At 52.9% G+C, this 21,727-nt stretch overlaps 1 protein-coding gene across 1 annotated transcript; it reads left to right on the plus strand.

Annotated features, from left to right (window-relative positions):
* The first annotated feature begins 1,762 nt into the window (after positions 1–1,762).
* TRAIP (TRAF interacting protein) lies at positions 1,763–21,727 on the plus strand. The gene is given in 15 exon segments (XM_074835751.1): positions 1,763–1,817; positions 1,820–1,953; positions 3,203–3,286; positions 7,423–7,462; positions 10,107–10,234; positions 12,960–13,054; positions 13,668–13,781; positions 14,725–14,812; positions 16,331–16,420; positions 16,652–16,740; positions 17,492–17,647; positions 17,848–17,896; positions 18,435–18,560; positions 19,103–19,153; positions 20,501–21,727. Coding segments are annotated over 15 exon segments (1,431 nt in total). The 3' UTR covers positions 20,633–21,727.

Here is a 21,727-nt window from a genome sequence, read left to right on the forward strand (position 1 = left end):
GCCCCCCGCGCCCCCCGCGCTGTATCTCTGGCAAATAAAGACCCCGCTGAGGACAAACTGAGACAGCACCAGCGCCGCCTGCCCTGTCTCTCTGTGGGGCCCGGGGTGCCGGTATTGGCTTCGCGAGCCGGCAGCACACGGGGCGGCTCCTGCCGCGGCTGAGTGAGGCGGGGCGGCCCGGGCAGGCCGGAAGCGACGCTACTGCCCAGGCAGTAAGGGCGGCGGGGCCCTCGGGTAGCTCGTGCCGGTCAGCCCCCGGGAAGGAGCTTCGTGGCCCAGTGGCCATCGTTAGGCTTCAGGATACACGGGCGTGGCGGGCGGGGCGACCCGGGGGCGCGTCCCCGCCCCCTCCCTCGGCCCCGCCCCCTCCGGCTCCGCCCCCCGGGGGCGCGGGGCCAGCGCTGCCCCGTGAGGTCACTTCCGGTGAGGACCGGAAGCGGCGCGCGCGCGGCCGGATTCGAATCGCCCCGCGCCGCGCGGCTGCTGCGGGCCCGGGGCCGGCCCCGCCCGCCCGGCCCGGCCATGCCCATCCGCGCCCACTGCACCATCTGCTCCGACTTCTTCGACAACGAGCGGGACGTGGCGGCCGTGCCCTGCGGTCACACCTTCCACCGCGCCTGGTGAGCGCCCCGCGGGGCCGGGCCGGCGGCGGGGGAGCGGGGCGGGTGCTCTGGCCGGGGCCGGCGGCGGGTTTCAGCCCCGTCGGGCTGCGGGTTCCCCCAGCCCCGGCGAGCCGTCCCGCCCGGCGGCCCCGCTCCTCTCCGGGGGGCTGTGGGTGCTCGCTGCGCCTCTGGGGCCTGCTGCGACCCCGCCACGCACCCCCCGGCTCGTCCGGGGCTGCTGCGGGCGCTGCCCCGTCTCTCTGCTCCGCCGTGGCGGCGGCTATGCCGCTTGGCGGGGCCTTAGAGGAGCACACGAAGCTGCGGCAGGAGCCTCGGGTGCGTTGTCACTCCTCTGCCTGTGGCCTCCCTTCTCCGGGAGGGCCGGTCGGTGCCAGCAGATTGCTCCTACACAGGGTGTTTATCTGGAAGGAGCGGTGTTAGATTACGAGTGAAGCCTCCCAGGCAATTTCATGCTTTTGCTGGAGCTGTTTTGCAAGTGTTTGTGTTGGAAGGAAATGGTTCTTCTGAGGAAATAAATTCTCTGTGTGTGGAGGGAGCGGACATTTGCTTTTCTGGCTGACTAACTTGGAGAGGGACAACTGCTCGCAGGTGCGATGGTCACCTCTTAACCAGCGGCACAGCTCGGGCTCGCTCTAACAACCAGCGGAGGAGGGAGAGCTTCCGAAGGTAACCCGCCAGCTCCGGATTGTTACCGTGCTCCAAAAATAAACCGTTCCGAGTATGACGTGATGGCTTGGTTGCAAAATGCATTAGTAGCTCTCCTGGGGAGCCCGACAGGTTTGCGTTCATCAGCTCGGAGCAGAGACTGACCCGGTCTCCCTCGCTCTGCGGAGGCGTGTTCGGTGTCAGTGGCACCCTTTGGAGCTGACCAAACTGGGGATCTCTCGACTGTCATATTCTGATATAGTGGCTCTTGTGCCAGATCTGTTCACTCCTGCGAAACTGCAGTTGTTCAAAGGCTCTCTCCCAGAGAGATCTGAGCTCTGTAAAAAATCTGCCCTGGTAAAGATAAGCTCACACGCTAAATTCAGCTGGGAATTGTCTCCGAGGCGAAGGTAGAGTGTGTGTGCTGGAACATGGCGTTCCCGTTAGCTGCTTAGTTGCTGGCCGGGGTTAAACCACAACAACCTCTGGACTAAATGTTTGCATTTCTGGTTTTAGTTTGTAAAAAGGATTCGCATCCTGCTGTCTCCTGGTGAGTGGGGGGTGGCCCCTGGCAACAGCGCTCCTGAATTTTAAGGATTTACTGTATGTTTTCTTTTCCTTTCTCAGTCTCATCCAGTGGTTTGACACAGCACCAAGCCGGACTTGCCCACAGTGCAGAATCCAGGTAAAACCATCACCTCTTACACATCCGTATTTCTATGGCATGATGCTCTGCAAACGGCACCGAGGAGCTGTGGCCAAGGCCTGTGGTGATGTGAGGAAGAGGCTCATGGTATGAAGTAGAGAGAGTTTTCTGTCACTTGAGGCTCTCCCCAAAGGCTTAAGAGGGTGAACTCCCCTCAGCAACCCTTCTGATCAGAGGGGTGGTCTGAGGGTACCTTGCTGCTGTCCCTATTGTAGCTTCTCTAGAAGGGGTCTCTAGGTTTTCACAGCTTTTATTTAGGCTGAATAAGTTCTGGCATAATGATAGAAAGGGCTGGAAGGCGTTAATCAGGACACCTGACTTGTGCCATCAGGTAAGCGGCCCATTCTGCTGCACATGGTCCTTATAATCGAGTCCTTGCTCTGCAGCACTTGGCCCTTCGTTGAGAAAAGCAAAGGCTGAGGAGGGAGGGAAGGATGTGCTCTGCTTCTGAGATGGGAAGCCAAGGCTTGGGGATCCAGTGGCTTAATTGGGACCTGAACTTCTTTGAAGTCCCTCTGTCACCAGACTTGATGCCGCCAGTAGGTCTTGGCATGTAGTAGCTGCAGGAGATGTTGCCTCATGCTCAGATGTAGGTTTTTAGCCAGCTGCAGCTTGGGCTTGTTCTGTGTTCGTGCTTCTTTCTTCCTCTCAAGGTCTTGGCCCTTGTTCCTTCCCTGACTTGTTGATTCCCTCTGTTCTTCACTGCCTCTTACATCTCTGGGTTACCATGGAGTTATCGCGAAATAACATCTTATGTAGCAGTAACTATGCAATTAGCTGGTGTCATGACTGTATATAATACTTAAAACACAAAGCTGTAGCTGCATGGGGGAGGTGTGGAGAGCTATCAAATTCAATTACAGCACCTTCTGCCTGCAGAAAGCAGCACGTACTTCTGTCTTAGGATTTGGCATCGTGTTCGCTCAGCGTCAGCTGCTTGGGCCTTCGCTGCCAGAGAACAGACTGCGCTTGATTCAGAAATGCCTGAATCTTTCTGCTGCGGCTCAGGAGCTTGGCTGGAGTCGCGCTCCCAGAACTGAGTGGGGGGTCTGCTGCTGTGCTGATGAGCCAGAGCAGGGCATCGTCGCTCATGGCGTCGGGCACGTGATCTGACTTGCCTTTCATGGCCTTGTGACAAGATGGTGCCTTCTCTCCCCTCATTCTGTCTTCCATAGCTGTTGTGTTTCCATGTCTGTGTCCATCAACCTCTTCTGTCCCCTGCGTTTAGGTCAGCAAAAGACACATCATCAATAAGCTGTTTTTTGATGTTGCCTTGGAGGAGCAGACGGCACCGGATGCAGAGACCTTGCAGGTAATTTGACTGGGTGGTTCTTCTGTTGTGTGATGCTTCAGCATCTTGGAACTGCAGCCTAGGCTGCCAGTCCTCTGCCAACAGCTGCTTCCTGAGCTGGTGCTCGCTGTGCTGTGCTTGTGTTTCAGACCTGGAGCACATCAGTGTCTCCTGCCTGTCTCTGTTGTCCCTCTTGGTCCTCGCCCAGTCTCAGCTCTGTTGTAAGGAAGTCTCCATGTGGTGGCTTAGAGTTCCCCCGACCAAATCCTGTGCGACCTCCCCTGCTTCACTGTTCTTCTGGTTCTCCCTTACCTGGAAACCTTCTGAAGCAGCATCAAATGAACATCCAACTGCTGCTTCTCCCTTGGGTCTCCAAGCCTTGGGGCTGAGGCTACAGAGCTTTTCTAAAAGGCAGGAGAAGGAAAATCCCAAATGCAATGAGTTGCTGCTGGTGCCTGTGGCTCGGCTGCGTGCAAGCTCTGCTAGCCCCTCTGGAAAGAAGGGGCTGTTGGAGGAAGTGCCACCTCCTCACTTCTGTGCAGGTAGGTTTGTTTGGACGGAGTGTAAGGAAGTGGGGCAGGGTGGTGATGAAGTTGTGGTTCCCCAAGAGAAATTAGGAGAAGGACTGCTTGAAGCTGCACCAGCAGTGGTGGACAGTGCTGAGGCTGGGTCCGTGGGGGGGAACCTGGCTGGAGCTGGGGGGCTGGGTGATGTTCTCCTAGTGCCAGCCCTACGTGCGGGGAGCTGGGGGTGAGTGGGGATGAATGCGGAGCGGTTGTTCCGTGTTCTCCTTTGTTTAGCGTGGATGAAGCATGGCTCCTTATGTCTTGGAGTTATCTGTTCCAAAAAAAAGTCATAGTTTGACCTTGGTATAATGGGACGCTTGTACCCTCTTGTGTTTAGAATCAGCATGTGCAGCAATTACCATAATTAGCGGTTGCCATGACAATGCTATATGTATATCGTATGTTTTTAAAATAAAGCCAGCCAGACTATAATGTCAGTAGCACTGTCATTTTCAAAGACTGCTAATAAAGAAACTGAAGGCTAAAGTATGTGTGCCGAGGAAATGAAAACGCATCTCTGGGCACTTGAAGCTGTGTGCCCTAGAAGCAAAGCAATGACTTGGAGCGGATAAACATTGCCTTTGGTACATATTCAGATCTGTTCTCACAAGTGTAAATAGATGAGTGACTCAGAAATGGGTTGACTGGAGAAAATTGCCCTAGAAAATCTTTCTGTTCTCTCCCTGCCACCCCAGGATCTAAGATGGGTTCCCCCAGCCTTCCCCTCCAGGCAGGCTGTGCTGAAGAGCTGCTTCCTTGCCCAGGGCAGGACTGTGGAGCTGCTCCTGCTCAACAAGCTTGATGGTAACTCATCATGCACAAAGTTTTTTGTGTAGCTGTCAGAGCAATATCTAGCCCTGAGTGTGTAGCTTTGCTAATGAGAGTGCTGAGGTCACCATGTAATGGGAAAGAACCAAATGTTTTCTGTGCAGATTAGCATAGTTAGTTTGTGTCGGTATTTACTGCCGCATGCACTGATTGAGGTTGCTGTTGGGCTGATGATGGTTTGTCACCAGTTCCGTGTTGTGTGCTGCCTTGTTTCTGGAGGACATGGAGCACCTTAAGAACATGGGAGACCATCATGGGTGGGATTTAATGTCCATCTAGACAGGAGTTGTCTGTGATGGCCTGTCTGATTCGGGCCTGGGCAGCAGTTCAGCAAAGCAAACACACGGTGGGCCATCCCCAGACTCTTTAGAGGCTGAGAAAAGAATTGCTGACATCCTCAGCCAGAAGCGATTTCACCTGAAAAAGCCCCCACATTCAGCGTTTGTTGCCAATCACTGCCTGTCCCTCCAAGAGCCTGGGCGTAGAGTGGTACTCAGCTTCATAATCAACTGGAGCTGTATCTGTGCAGCCCACAGATGTCCTGAAATGAGCATTTGGCCTCCTGCCATGAAAAGGTTAGACTGGGGCAAGGGAATGTGCTTCGACATGCTAGAAAGCAGAGTGTGTAGCTGTGATCTGCTTGTTGTCTTGGGGAGACAAGATGGGGATGCTCTTCTGAGAAGCAGCCTTATGCACCCCGTTATAAGTGGCCAGAAGAGCTCCCTCGTAGTCTGAAACCTCTTCCTGTTGCAGAGTTGTCCAAATTACCTTCTGGATAATAGTTGTCTTTGGTGCTATTCCTCACTCTTCTGCTCTGGAATGTTTACAGTCAAAGGAGTGCCAGGGCTGCTTTGCTTCCCCACCACTGGGCATCAGCTTCAACTGAAACATTGATCGGAGGGAACTTGGTTGCCTGGAGTAGCTGCAGACCACGGGCTGAACGCTGCGGCATGGCCAGACATTTTTGGGTGCTGAGCCTGGGTTTATCCTGTATGGCTCTTAAAGAGGGTCCTCAGTGATCAGAACAGTCTCCATGTGGCTGTTCCTAGAGCAGGAAAAGTGTGAGTTTTGGGGTGTAACACCTTGGTGACGTTGTCTGGAACCGGACGCTTCCAGTTGTTTGTGATCTGGGGAGCGGAGAGCCCTTCTTCCAAAGGAAACTAGGAGACTTTGGCTTGTTCAGCTTGGCAAAAAGGAGGCAGGAGGAGGAGGATTCCTGCCAGTAAACCTGCTGGGGAGGGTAGAAACCTGGTAGGACAGCTGTCTGTTTGTGGTCAGGATATACTCATTTATCTTGGGGAAAGTGTAACTCGGGCTGGCAGAGAGAGGAGAGCTTCTATCAGAGGAGCGAAAACTGGGAGCAGCCTTTAGGAGCTGTGGTGGAGGATGAGGGATTTCAGATTAAGTTGATGAATGAGGTAATGTTGCAAAGCTGCCTGCAGTAGCCCAGGATTTCTTTGCTCTCATGCTAATTAGCACATCTTGTGAGCTCACTAATCGTTCCTGAATAGGACTCTGAGGAAGCTACTCCAGAATAGTTCCTGCAGCAGAGTTAATTCCATGTCAACCCTCCAGCTGTTGTCCCCCCAGGGGCAAATCCAAGTCAGCTCTGCTAGGCTTTGCGTTTAGTTCCTTCTGCTTACTGAGCTTTGCATCCCATATTCTCTTTCCTGTCTTTATTGTCACTAGCAGAGCTTCGCTCTGGCCCCGTCAGATCCATGGTCACTGGTAGTGCTATTCTCAGCTCAGATTTGCATGTAGCGTTCCGGGTTGCACAGATTTGTGTGCTCTGCTTCAGTACTGTGTTGGCATTTTATTGTGGTTTTATTCCACTGCAGTTCCTGCCTGACTTGTTATGTGCTTTCCTCTGCAGTTCTCTAACACAGCTTTTTAAGTCATCTTCTGTTGACTCTTTCCTGTATATATTTCTCTCTTGCTCTGTTTTTTTTAAATATATATAGATAGTCTCTCCTTGTAACCTCTCTACATTTCCTTTGGCTATTTGCCAGTGTTCATAAGTCATATCACTTCATTATCTATAATTTAAACTATGGGGCATTTGCTCCCTCTTTCTGATCCTTAATGAAGGCATTAGAAATGTTTGACCTTCCCCAGACCCTTGTAGCACCCAGGAGACGTTACCCGCCCTCAGTTTGGTGTGGATTGGTTTATTGGTGATCTCTTTATGGCCGACTGACTGAGCTGTTAGTTCGAACCAGCATCCCGAACTACAGTGACTTTAGTGTCTGTCAGAATGCTAGCTGGTGCCTTTTGATTGTGTGCTTGGTTACCTTTTCAGACGTTTGGACGTGCCCTCCTGTCTCCCACCTGCACCTGATTAAAGTTCACTTCAGTTCAAAGCAACTCTCAATCCAGTTAGTCTGGCAACATCCTGCCTTATTGCCTTGTTTAGGTAAAACATTATAAAAATTGTTCCTGTCTGATTTCCTGTGTTTCCCTGAGAGCCTTCCAAAATTATTCAGCTAAAACAAGATGACTGACAGTGTGAGAAACACAAGGTTGACAAGGCTAAGACGAAACTGGGATCTTCTCTTCTCCCCCTGAAGAATGCCAGTTGGAGGTGCTCTTTGCGTTCCCTGTGATAATACTTGCATGTAACTTGGTGCTTGCTGTTACGTGTTCCCTCCTTTGCACCTGGCTGGTGCAAATGTCCTGCTGAGAAACCTCTTGGGTCCTTTTAAGATCTGGTGGAAGCTCCTCTGCAGGGCATTGCCTAATCGGGTTTTCTGTGTTGTGTTTCAGAATGAACTGGACAAGGTGAAGGCTCAGCTCTCCGTGAAAGGTGGGTTCCAGCTGCCTGCGGGGGATCGGTAGCCCACGGTTCATGGGTCCTGGGCTCTGTCAGTGCTAGGTGGCTTGCCCAGGCCTGAGGAACCCCCATGCAGTGCCCACCCCTCTCTGAAGCTGAGGGTGTGGTGCAGGCTGCAAACTGTTTTGCTGGAGGAGCTTCTTCAGAGCTTTTTCTGAGGCGAGACCACCTACAGCTGTACCAAGCTTGTATGATGGAGCCAGGGTCCGCAGCCTGGCCCAGCTCTGCTGTAACTGGGGAGCTCTCTGCAAGCTTAGAGACATAAATGCATTTTTTTTGCCCCTCTTCCTAATCACAAGCTACAAAAGTGCAGCACAGCTATATCTGGAGCAGGCATACTGAAAGCAAAACCCTTGGTTTGCTCACTGGGAAACTCGCAGCTGCATATGGCAAAGGCTTGTTCCTTCTAACAGATGAGGGGGTAAAAGTGGTGCCCAAGCAGCAGTGGGAAAGCTTTGGATTTGTTTGGCTGCTGCAGTGCCACATGTGTCGCGCGAAGAGCAGACGGAGTTCAGTGTGCGCGCTTCCATTTTCCCATCTTTAATTTTAGAGGATGTTTGAGGGAGGTAGGAAAAGCAAAAGCCCTGGAGACTTGTCGATGGGTTTTAAGCATCGTCTGTAGGCAGGCTGTCATCAGAACATGAGTCATGAGCAGCGAAAGGAAAATGTCAGTCTGAGTGACAGAAATCCAAAGACACACTAGCAGAAGGGGAAAAAAAAATCTTTAAAGAATGCTGGGGGCTCACCCACGCCCTGAGAGTCGTCTTTCCTCTGCCTTCCCTGCGTGCACGAGACAGACATGAATAGCCAGTAGATTGAGGATTCAGTCCTTAGCCTGAGAGCAGAATTGGATGGTCTGCACGTCTCTATTCTGAGGCCTGTTCTCTTGCCAGCTTGGTTGAGTTTAGGGACTTGGTAGAGAGCCAGATCTTCTGGGGAAGGTGGCTGGGATTCTTGCTAGGATGTTATCCAAGAAAAACTGCTCGAAGGCCTGCTCATCTTCTCGGCTTCTGGTGAGTAGAGGTTGGATTTGACATTCCCTGTCCCATTCTCTTTTCATATTGGAAATGAGCAGCTCCTTCCCACCTCCTGCCTCCTTTGCTGTGGGCACTCTGCTCTCTGGTGGTTCTTGTGTATAAATTCTTCACTTAAAGATGTGCTCTGTGCTCTGAGCTGTAGAGGAGCTGTGTAATTGCCAGTCTCTGATCAGCTTGCAAATGGCTCTAGAGGTGCTGAGCTCCGAGCAGAGCCAGCAGGCACCGTGGGAGGTACTCTGAATGAGCTGAAAACTCATTCCTGCAGCATGGGGAGGTTTGACTTCTGCCATCTGCCTCTGGGCAGCTGGGAACGGAGGAGGGGGAAACCCTAACTCTTTTGGTGGATGTGGAGTCCCTGCAAATGCAGGGGAGCGTCTCCAGGCTGTGCTGCCTCTGGTGAGGAAGGGTTATTCAGATCAATGGAGACAAAATGCTTTGCCAAGAAAAATGTGTTTTCCTAACCACCTGCATGCTTCTGCTGGGATATGTTCCTCTCCTTCCCCGGTCCCACGTGGCTCTTACTGTCTGATCAAGCAATGAAGCTGCACTGCAGGTCATGCTTCCATGGGATGCGGTGGCACAATTTGAAGCTGGATTGCTCACAAGGAGAAAAAGCTTTTTGGAAAGGCACGGATCGGCTCTCTGCTGTTGTCAGGCTGGAGCCACGGATGATTTTAGGAAAGACAGAAGATGCTGAGCTGCAGACTTTAACCTGCTCTCAGCAGGGTTAGACAGAGGGGTTGCTGCTTTCCCTCATTGCCCAACTGCTTCGAGCTTTCCAGTGATGCTGACTGTTCCCTGCTTAGGTCTGTCAGCTCCTGATGGTGATTATTGCTTTGTGAGCTGTTCTTCCCTTGTCTCAAAAAAACAATTTGAAATTTAGTGTTATTTTCCACTACCTTCTCTCTGGTGGTCAGAGGCATGTGCTTTGTTCACAGATTGCCTGTGTGGGGAGAGACAGCAGGACTTACAGGTTTTGGGACCTGCAAAAAGTGGGTGCTCTGGGGAACCTACTCAAGCAGTTGCATGCCCTGCGAAGCACCCAGTGCCCAGCAGAGCTCTGCTTTACTGCCCCTTGCCCTTCGACGTAGGTGCTGCGGTGAGGGTAGCTGCAGCAGCGTGGTGACGCAGCAGCGTGGTGGATGGCTGTATGCAGCTGCTCGGCAGCCCCTGAAGGGCTTTGCCACACGTAAGGCTCCATGTGGAGAGCTCGGGGCTCAGCTCTCTAGCTCTGTGACAGCTCAGTGTAACTCTAGAACAGTTTTCCCTGTGGAAGCCTGGCTGTGAGAGCATGCAAGAGTTAAAATGCATCAGCTTAATGCTAGCAGGGCTGGCACTGGAAAGCTATTAAAGGGAACTTGTTATCTTTAGTAAAGAAAATCTTGAAGCCTGCTGGCACTGGGAGAAGCAATCGCTCAGTACAGACCCTGGTGCAGACAGCACCTAGGGAAATGGCTCTACAGGAGCGGCCAGCTCCTAGCAGCCTGAGACTGCAAGCAGTGTCTGTTGTGCTCCTGCTGCTGTGGGGCAGCTGAAGTCTGCATTACCAGGCCATGACCTTTTTCCTTTTTCTTTTCCAGAGAAAGAAAAGCGGGAATGCCAGGCCCTGGTGGATGGGCTGAGGGACACTCTGGATGTGCGCAATGCCACAATAGAGTCGCTCCAGAAGGTGGTGGGAGAGACAGAGATGTTGTGCTCCTCTCTTAAGGTACCTTTCCTGTCCCCGGCAGGACTTAAGCGCTAACTGTTGCATGGTCAGTGTTAGTTTTGTTGAAGATCTCTGCAGGCCCTGCTAATAAAGATATTGCTGGTGGAATTTTGGATCTGATGCCTTGAGAAGCCTGTCCCCTTGATCTCTGAATGACAGGAGGACGGTGGACCTGGGTTTTCTTTTTGATTTTATTAATGTGAAGCAAGTAGTGTTGCTGGTCTCGAGGTCCTGAGTGTGCTCTGCTCGGGAGTGATTCAGAGGCATAAAAGGCAGGCCAGTGGTTTGCGTAGAAGTGGCTGCGTGCTCAAGGCAGAGGTGGCCAGAGTGGGGGAGAGACGCCAGCCCGGCCTGGGGGATGCTGGCTGAGCCTTACTAATGAAATGGCAGTGCTGATGATAAAGGTAGCAGCATGAACCGGGAGGCCCCAGCGCCCCATTGCTGAAACACTGGCTCCCTGCGGTAGAATGTTCTTCTGAAATGGATTTAGGCCGGGCGGGATTCAAGGAAAATTAGTTTCTGAGTTTGATTGGAGGAGAAATCAAACTGAAATATATGGAGGGGGAGTTGCAAGCTTCAGCTGAGTGGGATTTGATCCAGCTAACTCTCCTGTCTCTGTTCTGTTGCCAGGGCTTTCCTTTGGTTAGGTTAGTAATGTGTGAAGTCCAGGGATCAAATATTCCTGTTGTGTTTCAGCATGCAGTGACTCAGGGTGTAGTCATGTACTGTGCGTAAACAGCGAGTGGAAGAGGGTAAGAGCAGGAGCTGCTTTGTTGAGATGTCTCGTAGCCAGCAGAGCGACTTTGCCTTGGCAGTGGCCTGGGATGGACAGTCTCCACTGTGAAGATGATGTGCCCGTCGCAAGAAGATGGGGTTTGGGCAGGTGGGGTTGTGAGCTGAGGCTGAAAGGCAGGGTAGGGGTCAACTGTGCTTTCCAGGATCTCTGCTCCTTGGAGTATAGGCCTGACCCAATAGCCTAAACTGCATCATGTTCCTTGACCTGCAAGGCCAAGTGGCCCAGGGAGAGCTTGCAGATGGGTTGCAGGGTCATCTTGCTGTGTGCCATCTGCAGCTGGGCTCTTCCTGAGGTCTGCCTGACACTAGCAATGTGGTGCTGTCACAGGGCAGGAGGAGGGATACAGTAAGAAATTAATGCCAGACAGGCCTTGCCATGAGCCAGCACAACTTTTTTTGCCTGATCGTGTGATTATATCCAATCTGCTTGGCAGCCTGGGTCTGTGCCGTGCCAGAGATGCTCCTGGGATCCCTGCGTACCAGTGGCAGGATATTCTGATGCTCCCTACTCCTGCAGAAACAATTGTGACAGTGGAAACTGGTGCTTGCTGCTCAACTCAACATCTCTGTGCTTGGCTTTCCTGCCTTGGCACCTCAGGAGGAGGCTCAGTGGTTATCTTGCCTGTTGCAAAATGCTCTGTGTGTCCTTAAGTCCTTTTAATGAAGGCAGGACAGAAGGATTAGGAACCTGGGGATATCTTTTCTGTGGTGTACGGGGTTTCCCAGCTAAATGCCAAGCACTGCCTTATACCTCATCATTAAAGATTAAAGCACTAAACTTCTGCAGTGAAAATACAGGCTTAACTAGCTGTGATGCAGGTCAAGCCCACAGGCTGCAAGCCTTTCCTGTCTTCTGCTAGCACTGTCAGCTGCTGCTGAACCTCTGTGTGAGAGTTTGCTGCTGTTTCAGACTGTCTGAGGCTAGGGGCTCTGCTCCAGCCTGGCACAAAACACTGCTTTGGGGATCTGAAGTATAGAGAGCTCTGCTTAGGAAGAGCCAAAGATAGGCTCTGCTTAAGCAAGAGCAACACGTGAGCCTGCAACACTCTCCGCTCTGCAAAGTCCCAGCAGTTTCACAGCTGTTTGGTCTCCATAACAGAAAGCAGCTAAAATCCTTTAACTTCTGTGTGGCAGAGAGCTTTACGAGGCAGTGGTCTTTTGCCAGGCCTCTCCCTGGAGTCCAGCACTGTGTTGAAACCAGGCCCAGAGTCTTTTGAAGGCACTGTGTGAGGTGCTCAGATACACACAAACCGAGACAACACAGACGCATTGGAATGGTGCTAATTCAGGCCAGCTTCCCCCTGTCCCCTGCCACACTGCAGATCTGTGCTTTTTTCAGCTCAGCTGAGGTTCTTCATTACTGCTGCCTGCTTCTGGAGAGCCTGCAAAGGTGCTGGCTGCAATAAGCTTGCAGCCTCTCTGGGCAGGTGAGAGAAGCGCCTGGGTGGGTGTCTGGTCTGGCTGAAGTCTCCCAGAAGAGACCCACTCAGCATTCCTATTTCTGCTCTAAGCAGCTAATGGCAAGGAGAACTGGGAGGCTAAAGCAAGGGGATCAGCTGTGCGTGGAGGAGAAAGCAATAGCAAGGTTTCCTTGCAGTGGACTCCTTTGCTTTTGAAAAACAAATTGTCGCTGTGTACAGAATACTGCGCAGCCCCGCAAACGCTCCCAGCAGAAATGAGGCTGCGATGCAGTTTCAGCACCAGGCTTGTCTTGCGATTAGCACTGAGACCCTGCTGCGCTTGCAAGGAGCAGAGCTAGGGGTGCAGCGGGGAGGGAGCTAAACTCTCCATAATCCTGGGCTGCTGAGGTGGTGATAGCATTAAGAGCCAATGTATGCTCCCAGCTGCCCGCAGTGCGCATAAGCCAGGATGTTTCTCTAACAATCCCTGGAGCCTTCCTAACGGTCTGTGTGCGTTTGCTTCTCTGCAGAAGCAGATGAAATTCCTGGAGCAGCAGCAGGAGGATAACAGAAGTTCAAAGGAGGAGGCCCGCCGTCTGCGGAACAAGCTGAGAACCATGGAGCGGTGAGATCTCAGGCTCTCCCTGGGCCTCACAGGCGGGGCTGCATGCCTCTCCCCTTCTCAGAGAGGGAGGGGTTCTGCTGTGCCCACTGCAACACCCACCCCCACATTTGGGTCACCTTACTCCATAAGGTTGGAAACTGCTGCATTAGCGCGCCTGCTCTTGCCTGTCTGTGCTCTTGCCCCTGCTATGTTTCCAGAGGGCTGCTCTCCCGAAGCAGCAGCAAGGCATGGCACTGTGTGCAGGCTGGCCTCACCTCTGGTGCTCCGAGCATGGCTATGTGCCATTCCTGTTATCAGAGGATACTGGGCAGAATCCCAGCCGAAGAACACAGTCAGCCATGGGGCTATAGGGCTCAAGAGCTGGGATGTCGGCTCCATGTGCAGTATGTGTGTACAGCTGCCCCTTCTCTAGTCTGTCCATGCAGTGCTACCCTTCCCTAGCGAAAAGCCCTGCTTGTGGTGGGGCAGCTGTGTCTTCCCCACGACATCCAGAGTGCCTGCAGCAGGAGCTTAGGCTGCACCAGCTGCCTGGGAGGAAGCAGGGCTCCAGTCTCTTTCCCAGCTCTGTTTGTGACTCAGGTGCTGAAGGTACGTTTTTTTTTTTTTTGTGCAGGATTGAGCTGTTGCTTCAGAGCCAGCGCCCCGAAGTGGAGGAGATGATCAGAGAGATGGGAGTTGGGCAGGCAGCGGTGGAACAGCTTGCCATCTACTGTGTCTCACTGAAAAAGTAGGTGCTGCGGGCTTGGCACAGCCCGCTCATGCTGTCCTGGGTGTGCCCAGGGAGAATCCTCTGCCGAGAACCGGCAGACACACGGGCTCTGCGGGGCTCTTGCCGCCTGTTTGGGCCTCCACTGGGTTTTCACTGGTAGATCCTGGGGACATAGATTGGAGCCTGTCACACTGAACAGTTCCTATTGTCACTGTAGTGACATGCATGTCACCATGGGAACTGTCTCCAGAGTTGTCAGTGCACCTGTGAGGTGATGATTATTATTCCCTCTGTTCCCCTCTTGCACCCGGGGGGAAATGAGTGGATGTGGGGCTCCAGGTTGTACCCTCTGCTGCATTGCACTGTGCAGCTGTGGCCTCAAGCGCTCTCTGGCAAAGCAAATCTGCAGTGCTGCCCTCCCCTACCTGCAAATCCATCTGGTCCTGCTGGGCAAAACCACAGCTTTTTTTGGGTCCATTCTGATGGCAGCTGAATAATTGCAGCTTTGATACAAAACTGTAATGAGGCAAGTGTCCCTGTGGTGTAATTGGGATGAATGTGCATGGCCAATAGTGGGAAGTCTCTGAAAAGTCACTTAAAGCAAAGTTCCCTATTTGCTGCCAGCATGGAGGCTGCTCTGTTGTCTGTCTGTCTTTTCCACTGGCAACTGAAATGTCTCTGGATCAGGTTTCCATTTTGCTGGTGAAATCTGTTCAGGCCCTGTTCTCAGGCATGGTATCCCATGCAGCTTTTTTCTCCCCCACAGTGTAGCGGTATGTTTGACACGCTGTTGGTCAGTGTTGGTACACTCAGCTCTGTTCCCTAAAGGGCTCTGTGTCTCCCAGGTTTTCTCTGGTGGCTCTGCAGTTGCAGATCTTCAGATTAAAGGTCTTGAGTTGTCTCTGAGAAGTTCTAGCTCAATCCTCTTGCAAACAGTATGACTCTTCCGGGTTCTTTGCAGGGAATATGAAAACTTGAAGGAGGCTCGGAAGATCTCTAGCGAGATGACAGAGAAGCTGAAGAAGGAGCTGTTTTCTGCCAACAACAAGGTAAAGGGAGAGTGTGAGTTGTCAGGGTGACATCTGGTCTGTAGATCTCTGTCAGTAACTGGCCCAAGCCCTCTGCAGTGACCCACTCCCACACTGAGCACTGCTTGAGAGGTATGGGTGGTGTGGAAGTGTCAGTAAGTTTCTGGGTCAGGGGGTGATGCTGCGGTGAGTGAGCAGCTCATGGGCTGTTGTCAGGAGCACAGTCTCTGGGGACAGTGGTGGGGCAGCATGTGCAGAGCCAGCCAGAGTTTGGCAGGGAGCCTGGGCTGAAAGGCAGCAGCACACAGGTGCTCTGCTGCTTCTGCTGGGTTCTGGAAGCAGCACTGCCTTCATCCTGCCACACTGCCGAGTGTGAGCTTGCTCAGCTGCCAGCAGAATCAGGCCCCTAGGAAAGGTGGGAAGGGGTTTAGCCCTGGCTTGGTACAACCACAGTTGTGCCCAGCCTTGTGCCTTCAGCTGACTGAACTGGGCCAGGGCTCCCGCATGATGCTGTGCCCAGCCAGGAGAGGTTCCCAAAGTGCGGTGAGGACGTGCAGGTGGCTCTGCACAGAGCCTGCCTGGGCTGGTCCTGGCCTGGCGCAGAGCTTGGAGCTGCTGACGTGCCTCTACTGCTGTGCTCCCCCTGCTCCAGGCCTGGATGGGCTCGCCCTTGGTCAGTTCTAGTAGCAGGTCCCCATGAAAACTGTGTGTGTGTAGCCCTGCTCTCCAAGGCACAGGTGTTCCCTGGGGCATCCCCATGTCCAAGCTCACAAAGTGAGAGATGGGTGGATTTGGCCTGTTTTTCTTACTCGGCCATAGCTGTTGTGGTCCCCCCAAATGGAGAAGGAGGTTCTCAGGTTGCTGTGCTGCTCCCCAAGGGAGTTAACCCTCTACATGAGGTGCTGCTGCTGGAATCGGGCTGCTTCTGGCTGAGTCAGTGACAAGCTGCAATCACCGGCTTGAGTCAGGAGGATGCGAGTCAGTGCACTCAGGGCTCCGGGCTTGGCTGATGGAGAGGTGACTGTACCAGCACTCTGTGGGCTGGCCCAGACTCCTGAACCCACAAAAGTCTCTGATGTGGTAGCAGTCCACTTCTTGACCCTTGCTCCTGGCGTGCTTCCCTGTTGAATCAGGCTTGTCCGTCTGCCAGTACTGCTGATGCACAACCATCCTCCAGCCTGTGGTTTGTAATTCCTGTGCTCTAGTGTGTCCAAAGTCCTGCAGGAATTCAGAATGCAGCCACCAAGTGTTAGAGCAGGGAACCATCATGCATAAATGCTCAGGAAATGTTTATAGGAAGGTTTGTGTTGGGCAGGCAGCCCTGGAGATCCCTCTGCAGGCAGCTTGAGGAAATAGGCAGGCATTCGATTGCTCTGGTACAGGAGAGATTGGTCAGACTGCCATAGGAAATCTGAGCCCTTAAACAGGGGAAAGTAGCCTGTGCTGCAGAGCTACTGCTGTCACAGGGGATCTGCGGTCTCCCTTACCTGTGTGTTGTAACCAGTACTCTACTGTTTGGTGGGGGGGGTTATTCTGCAGCTGCAGAAAACAGTTTCAGAGTTGGAGATGACAAAGGAGGAGTTAAAAAGCACCCAGAAGGATCTGAAGAATGCGGACAAGGAGATCTTGGTAAGAATATCTTTCCTCAGTCTGCAGTAACTGGCAGCTGGCCATGGCCTGCAGCTGCAAAGCCAGGAGTTACGCTGGCTTTTGCTCAGTGACTAGGTTACCCAGCCCACCTTACCTCTCTAATTTGCCCCACCTCTGAGCTCCACCTGATGCTGATTTATGGAAGAGGGGCAAAGTATGTGCTACTAAATCTTTCCTTATCTCACTGTCTGCTTTCCCTTTTCCCTCCAGAGTTTGAAAAAGAAGATAGACATCCTGCAGGATACTCTGAAGGTCCCATCTGTAACCAGAGAGACACTCAGTCGGCTAGTCTTTGAAAGGTTAGTGAAGAGCATCCTCAGATACAGGCCAAGGGTGGAGATAGCAAGTGCAAAGTAAGAGTTGGCAGTTTAACTAGCTGGGGAGGTGGAGACGTGGTAGTCTGGCAGGCATCGCAGTAGCATGGTCATTTTGCTCCTTGTATCCTAATTTTTTTTCTTGTTGCTGACAAGGTGGTGTTTGGTTTACGTGGAAAAAGTGTGTGTTTTGAAGGGTTTGAGTCAGGATGGGATGGAAGAACGGGCTAGGTTTTCACAGACCCTTTGTCACTATGTCCTGACAGGGAAATATCCCTAAAGCTGCCCTTCTGGTTGCCTCAGAGTTGGCCTTCCAGTGGGCGTGCCCTGGTGTATGGGGACCAGAGATCTTAGCCAGGCAGAGGAACCTAGCCTGAAAAATGGCATCTTTAACATTTTTATCAAACCCTTTCTTGGGGGGGGCTTGTGCTATTACCCCAGCTCAGCAAGCTGGGTTATGTACACAGAGCAGCAGCATGCCAGTGTGTTTCCCTGGGCTCTGGGTGCTGCTGTTACAGCACAGGCCATTTGAGGGCGAACGGTAGTTTGGGATATTGACTATAAACTCTGGGATTCAGATTGTCCTTTCTGTGACTTGTAAGCAGAACAGGGCTCTGATCAGGTCCCACTGCTGTCTTGCAACTCAGTCACGTAGTGTGCAGCTCTGTCTTCCCCTCGTCTGCTGGGTGGCAGGCGGTGGCCTCCCGGTAGCTGATGCCTTGCGTGGCCTTTACAGCCCCACGCCCGTGGAACTGCGGCACCCGAAGCTCCACCGCCCGGCCCACAGCGATGAGATCAATCTAGATGCTACTTTTGATGTGGACACCCCTGAACATCAGTCCTGCAGATCTCCCTTCAGCCCTGCAAAAAGGCAGAAGCTGGATAAAAAGCCGTGAGTTTTTCCTCCTCTTTCTGCTTCTAAAGGAGATCAAAGTCTCAATTCTTTGGAAGTTGCTGTGTGAGATCAGATAGCTCTCCAGCTGCCTGATGTCGTGCTGCAAGTTTTGTCGTCATTGGCTTGGCCTTGTCTGTCCTTGCCAGCTGCACTTGAACAATAAATCTCTGCTGATTTGCTCCTTGGGCTTCTTACAGGCCTCCCGTGGTAAATCTGGCAAAGAAAGTTCTGAAGGAAACAGTGGAGGTAAAAGGACTAATCTTGATTTCTGTATCACCTCTTTGATTCTGCTGTTAATAAGCTTGGGATAAAGGACCCATTTTTTCCATGTAGGAATTGCTGTGACTGTAGACCAGCCCATCTACAGAACCACAGTATGTGCTTCAAAGTGCTTTGCTTGACAGTCTCCTAGAAACACTGTATTGCTGCCTCAGGCCTCCTGCAATTGGGCAGGAGAGGGAGGGTGAGGACCCACAGGCTTCTTGCCAATTATCCTGCCTCAGATATGCTTGACAGACACAACGTGGGGCTGACCACGAGGGCTGTGGCCTCAGCTAAGGGGGCTCTAATCCCAACCTTGCTGGGTGCAATGTCCTGCCTCCCAGATGCTCTTCCACATGAGCCCTAGTGGGAGGTTTGAAGCTACTGTTCTTTGGCCTGACGTGTGGTACAGCAGTATCTATTACCCTAAATAGCTGTCTGTGTTGTTAGTGCTCTCTGTATGCGGACTAAATTCAACAGATCATGCTGGTTAAAGGGCTTTTCTCATTATTTTGTGGGACAGAACTGGGCAGATGATCTGGAGGATGATGCTCTTAAAGGACTCTTGCCAGCATTCATCAGGAACTCTGTTCTCTCCAAGAAGCCATCTTCGGGTAGCTTGCTGGGTCCCCACAAGAACATGGGCACTGTAAGTATGACTGTCCAGTTGGTGAGCATGTCAAGGGCTGGCACTGCACACCTCTGTCCTGAAGTGACCCTACAGGAGGAAACGAATGAGGCTTTTACCTTGCCACATAGAGCGTGTGGAAAATAAATCTTGGAGCACAACCTGGCTACTTCCCAGTCCTGCAGAGCTTCAGGGATGGCAGATGCTCATTCCCTTCCTGGCAGCAGACTAAATGGCCCTCCATGTCCCCTTCCTCCATCTCCTTGGAGCTTGGGCTGTTTTCCGTGTGCTCCTCAGTCCCAGTGACAAAGTCCTAAGCCTTGCTGCTGCTTGAAAAGCTCAGCTCGCTGCAGGAAGTGCCCAAAGTATCCAAACTTTACTACTACTCTTGGCTCTGTTTTTCCAAAGGTGAGAGCTTAGCACAAGTGCCGAGTGTTTCCAGGTGCTTGTCACCCTTCCCCAGAACCTGTGGCCTGCAAGGCTTCCCCTTCCCCATAACCAACACGAGGAGGTAGCCAAGGCTCTGTGCTGCTGCTCCAGGCTCATTTCTTTCTCTCTCCCAGGTGAGAATGGGGTACGACGGCTTGGGCGGCAGAACAAAGTTCATACAGCCTGTATCCTTTCCTGCAGCTCACGTGGCAGTGGTGATGCTGCGGGGACCCGATCTCTGTTCCTCCTCTTCAGTCTCAGCCATCTGGGAGTCGTGTTCCCCAGTCAACCAGAAATGGACTGGGATCCTGAAGGAGCCATCAGATTTCTCCCTGTCTGACTCTATCTAACAAGTCTGAGCTCAGCAAAAGCATCAAGGATCTGAACTTGCTGACAGCATTATCAGAGGTGGCTCATTCAGAGGAGCATATCAACTAGAAATCGGTACAATTTACAGGGGCTGCCTATGCCCTTGGGATCTCTGAGCAGCAGCATAGTGCAGCCTCTTCCTGGCCGTGTGCCTGCCAGCCCGTGCAGCCGAAGCCTTTGTTCCTGCAGGATGCTGCTCTGCCGTGCCTGTCCCTAGGCTGAGCTCACCCAGCGGGTGGGGAGCTGCTCCGACTCCCCCTCCTCACTCAGGAGCAGTGTCCTTTCCTCTGCGGAGGCTGCTCCTCGCCTGCCTTCCCCAGGCAGTGCTGTCAGAGAGGGGTGGTGGTGCACCTATGGCTCTGACTCTGCTCTAACTCCTGGTGCTGGTTTTGAGGGGGTTTTGCTCTTCATAGAAAACCAGGAGGCTGAAGTGGAGAAGTGATCAGCTGGAAGGTGTGACCTGCTGGGAAGCCTTGGGTGGCTGCTCCCGTGGTCTCACTGTGTAAGGGTGGAGGTACCCAGAGGCAGGGAGATGCCTGAGCCCGATCTCTGGGGCCAGATGTGCCCATGCTGCTGGCCTGAGGTGAATGGAGAAGGGGGGCAGCTGTCCCTCGCACATGGCTGATGGAGGAGCAGCTCACTGCTCCAAGCCTGAGTGCTGCAGGTGTGCCAGTTTGTGTAACCCTCCAGTTCTGATAGCATGGGCTGCACCTGCCTTGCCTTTCAGTGCTGCAGGCTTAGTTTTTGACACTTCTGTGTCTCTGGTGTGAGAGTTAAAAAGGACTTGCTGCTTTAAGGGCTCTTCTCTTGTCGCTCTGTCTCGGGAGGCTGCAGGCTCTGGCTGCTGTGCCTTTCCCTGCACGGTGTCCTGGCTCTGACATGCAGGGTAGATCTTGAAGCTCTGATGGATATGCTTAAATGCTGTTTTGTGTGCAGGGGAGTAGCATGGAAGTGGGAAGCATTCCTTGACTCATGGGACAGGACCATGCTTGAGCTCTGTGAGTAGGGAGCAAAGCCCAGCCTGTTCTGCAGGGAGTTTTTCTTTGGGTGCAACTGCATGGCTGGGTCCCAGGTCTGTGGTTCAGGCTAGTCTGCAGCAGGTACTGGGTCACTTGTGTCCCCAGGGCCTTGGTCTGTACTTTCCTTGACAGTTTTACCTCCAGACAAACCTGGCAGAAATCCGTCCGTTAGCAGTGAGGAAGAAGAAGAAGAATGTCTCCAAACCAGCATCTACAGCTCCTTCTGCCTCTTCCTCCAGCAGCAGTCAAGCCAGGCTGGACAGTTTCCTGCAGTGAGAGCCCCCACTTCCCCGGGGAGCGGCTGGGCAGGGCGGCTGCAGGGCAGAGTGCACTTGCGAGAGCCTGGCACGAAGCAATGTCCAGCCACTGCGGGGGGCAGGGGGGGTGCTATTTGCAAAGCACCAATGCTGCCTTGTGGGTGAGACAAGCTGCCCTGGGGGGAATCCTGGCCTCAAAGCAAGCTGACTGGAGACCAAGCCTGTGGGTAATGCTTGGACTGATTTACCTCCCTCATTTTACACCTCCTTCCTCCTATTTTCATGAATAAACAGGGTTTTCTTATCGTCTGGCCTGCTCAGAGCTCTACAGTTGCTGCTGCTGTTGGGCTCTGACATCAGGTGGAACTGCACTTCTTGGATGTAGCGGCAAGCCAGAGGTGCAGGAAGGGTATCTGGGATTCCAGGCTGGAGTGAGATCAGGGAGAAGGGACCTGGACCAGCTCTGCCTGGTGTAAATAGCTCTAAAAAGTTTCCTGGAGGAAGAAGAGTGCAGAGGGCAGATCAGCACTGGCCTGCGTTGCTGCAGGGTGGCTGTGTGTTCATCAGATGAAACACCTTCCCTCTGCCGCAGGCCTGTGTGGGTTGGGGAGACTCACGGACAAGCCTGGGGGATGTTCTGCCTTGCCCTGTTCGGGCCATGAAGCTCAGTGCATTTTTGCAGACCTGGCACTGGAATTGCTGACCTGGGGAGGAGGGTGCTGGGGGTGACCCCTTGCCCTGCTTGGGAACGGGGAGATCGGTGCGCTGACGTGACCTCTGTTTGTGGCATGTGCTGGTGTGAAACTTGTTTGTGAAATTCTGTATTTTTTTTTAATGAAACTAGGGGTTTTCTTCGTTTGTAACTGATCTGCCTAGCGATTTTTTTGAGGGTTTGAAATGGCCTGAAGGAGTGTTGAGGAGCAGCTTCCTTCAGGGGAGGGGGAGAGTGATGGGGCTGAACCTGTCTGGAGTTGTTCACCTTGGAGACATGGGACAGGAGCTCCCCTCTTGCCCCATGGCTGAAGCAGGGCTGTTCAAGCTGCAAGGAACAGACTTGGGGAGGTACCTTGCTACAGCCACTCAACTGTACAAATCTGTGGTGTTTCCCACTTCC

This window comes from Strix aluco, chromosome 11, assembly GCF_031877795.1.
Source record: "Strix aluco isolate bStrAlu1 chromosome 11, bStrAlu1.hap1, whole genome shotgun sequence".
NCBI classification, from domain to species: Eukaryota; Metazoa; Chordata; class Aves; order Strigiformes; family Strigidae; genus Strix; species Strix aluco.